At 46.0% G+C, this 3186-nt stretch overlaps 1 protein-coding gene across 1 annotated transcript; it reads left to right on the forward strand.

The window, feature by feature from the left end:
• Window positions 1-381: 381 nt before the first annotated feature.
• On the forward strand, window positions 382-2585 carry LOC138893621 (uncharacterized). Its single transcript, XM_070178265.1, has 2 exons — window positions 382-473; window positions 2198-2585. Exons 1-2 carry the CDS (start codon window positions 382-384, stop codon window positions 2583-2585), a joined length of 480 nt encoding a protein of 159 aa, XP_070034366.1.
• The last annotated feature ends 601 nt before the right edge of the window (window positions 2586-3186 follow it).

Below are 3186 nucleotides of genomic sequence, written 5' to 3' on the forward strand. Positions count from 1 at the left end.
CGCGAGGCAAGGGCTTGTTGGAGTAGAGTTTCACACAGTTTGAGGTAAGTAATATTTTTAAGCTTGATTCTGAGGGTGTGAAATCTCGAATTTCGTGTTATGTGATTGGTGTTGAGGTGACGCATGTTCTAAGTGACAGGCATGTAAGCGTGCACCGTAATAATTGTGACTTGGTCGATTCCATGAAACCGAATAGTTGTTAAATCTTGTTGTTACCCGTATTCTCACCATGTGTTAGATCTATTGAGTTGTCAGTCATGTTAAAAACCCTGCTTAGGTTATATGATGTTACTATTGAGACCCACAATAGTCGTTCTTTACTCTAGAACTAATTGCTTAATCTGTCAATTTGTACTCAATCACAGTTATTACTTGCATATTATGTCTCAGTCTCTGATGTCTTTACAAGTTATATCATATCATCATTTGTGGGCTGATTATCATGATTCTGGTGAGCCCGAGAGACTGGAGAGGTTATTGACTGAGTGGGGTTGAGGGCCTATTGTGACTGATATTTATGGGATCAGGATGCACGCCGCATCATGCTTTATTGATTGATGCCAGGATTTGACTTATTATAACGCTTAGGTTGGATCGACCCCTCCGGAGTCTGCACACCCACAGTGGGCGCAATGCTAGCAGTTATGACATTTGGGCTGGATCAGCCCTGTTTACTTGCATTTGGGCTGGATCAGCCCTGCTTTATTTGCATGTGGGCTGGATCTGCCCTGAGCTAGATCTGTCGTGTTATGTGTTAAGTTTTGTTATGAAATCTGAAAATATGTCTAAGTTCTTGTTGAAAGCATGTCTAAATTCTTGTACATTCACTTGTAGAATATAAATATCTGAGATATCATTGTCCTATTTTCTGTAACTTCCCGTACTATTAAATGTTGAAAGTGGACTGTAATAATTGGACTTGTCACTACTTTCAGTCCAAAGGCTAGATTTGTTACTTATTGAGTTGGTTGTACTCACGTTACACCCTGCACCTCGTGTGCAAATCCAGGTGCTTCCGATTTCGGAGGTTATTGATATACAGAGGCCATACATTCGGAGATCATCGAGGTAGCTGCTGGGCGTTCGCAGACCTTGACTCTCCTCCCTTATCTTACATCTTATTTATTTCAGTTTTATTTTTTGGATGGTGTACCAGACTATGTCTTTATGTAGATGCTCATGTACTCGGTGACACCCCAGTTTTGGGAGAGATTATGTATTGAATTATGACTTCTTATCCTGCTTTTAAAGGATTTTTCCTTTAATTAAGTTGTTTTCATATCTTTCAAAGATTGAAGGTGTTGGGAATATCTGAGTAGTCAGCTTGCCTAGTAATACGATATGCGCCATCACGACGGGTTGGCTTTGGGTCCCGATAAGTTGGTATCAGAGTCTAAGTTACATAGGTCTCACAAGTCATGAGCAGGTTTAGTAGAGTCTTGCAGATCGGTACGGAGATGTCTGTACTTATCTTCGAGAGGTTGTCGAACCCTTAGGAAATTTTGCATTCTTGTATTCTTGTCGTGCGGATTTGTTGATTTCGGAAACTAAAACTTATGTTATTCTATTCTCTCACACATAGTAAGGACACATGCTACTAGGCCGGATGGACAACCATCAGTACCACCAGCCAGGGCCACGAGAGGTCGAGGTCACGGTAGGGGCAGAGGTGCCACTCGTACAACAGCTAGAGCAGCACTTGCAGATCCACCAGTTGCTCCAGCTCAGGAGCAGGTTCTAGATATGGTTGAGCTAGTGGGGCGAGTTCAGGCACCAGCTGTGCCAATTGTGATCCCATGCCTTTAGTAGGCTTTGGCTCAGTTTTTTACGGTGTGCACTAGCCTTGATCGACAGTTTCTATTCAGACCGCGCCAGCCACTTCTCAGGCCAGGGAAGGTACTCAGACTCCCGCCGTCTGTACTCGAAAGCAGGTGATGCAGTGACTTCAGACGCCGAGGGTATTGCCAGCCCAACCGGTTGCAGCTGCTCTGTCCCAGGTGGGTCCCGTTATGACTGATGATGAGCAGAGGAGACTAGAGAGATTTGGGAGGCTCCAACCTCCATAATTCAGTGGGGCTGAGTCTGAGGATGCTCGGGACTTCTTGGATAGGTGTCAGCAAATTCTTCGCACGACAGGTATTCTGGAGACCAGTGGGGTCTCATTCACTACTTTTCAGTTTACTGGGTCTGCCTTCAGATGGTGGAAGGCCTATGAGAGGAGCATGCCAGTCGGTGTTACACCACTATCATGGAGTGAGTTATCTGTTCTCTTCTTGGAGAAGTTTGTGGCACCGACCCGTAGGGAGGAGCTGCGCAGGCAGTTCGAGCAGCTACGCCATGACGGCTTATCTGTGACCCAGTATGAGATGAGATTTTTAGGGTTGGCTCATCACGTAGTTTGGTTGGTTCCCACCGATATGGAGATGATTATGAGGTTCATTGATGGTCTCACCTATCAGTTGCATTTTGCTATGTCTCGGAAGAGTGTATCTGGTGTTCAGTTCGACGAGGTGGTTGATATTTCTCAGCGATTTGAGATGGTCCGTAGTCAGGAGCGTGAGGAGAGAGAGGCCAAGATGCCTTGAGGATCGGGTGGTTTCAGCGATGTTCTTTTTGGGAGTCGGTTCTATCATGGCAAGGGTCGTCCTTATAGACCCGCTCAGATGGCTCGTCCAGTCCATCGTGATGCATCATCCAACCATGGTTCATACAGTTCTAGAGCGGGCCAATCATCCCTCAGTGCCCTCTTAGCTCACAGTTCATCTCGTGCACCTTCAGTTCAGGGTTCGTCTGCACCAGGTTTTTCTGGTAGTTATTCTGATTCTCGGGGTCCACCTCAATATTTTCCACCATTTTCCAAGAGGGGATGTTTCGAGTGTGGAGAGTTAGGTCATGTGAAAAGGTTATGTCCCCGCCTTACAGGAGGTCCAGTTCAGCAGATGAGTCAGGCCACGATTTCAGCACCAGTTACTTCACCACCGGCCCAACCAGCTCGAGGTAGGGCTCAGGCAGCTAGGGGTCACCCAAGAGGGGGAGGCCGATCAGGTGGGCAGTCAGGCCCGATTCTATGATATTCCTGCCATGCCAGATATTGCTGCTTCAGATACAGTGATCACAAGTATTGTATCAGTATGCCACATAGATCGTATGCCACAGATATTGTTGCTTCAGATCGTATATTGATCA

Source organism: Nicotiana tomentosiformis, chromosome 6 (genome assembly GCF_000390325.3).
Source record: "Nicotiana tomentosiformis chromosome 6, ASM39032v3, whole genome shotgun sequence".
NCBI classification, from domain to species: Eukaryota; Viridiplantae; Streptophyta; class Magnoliopsida; order Solanales; family Solanaceae; genus Nicotiana; species Nicotiana tomentosiformis.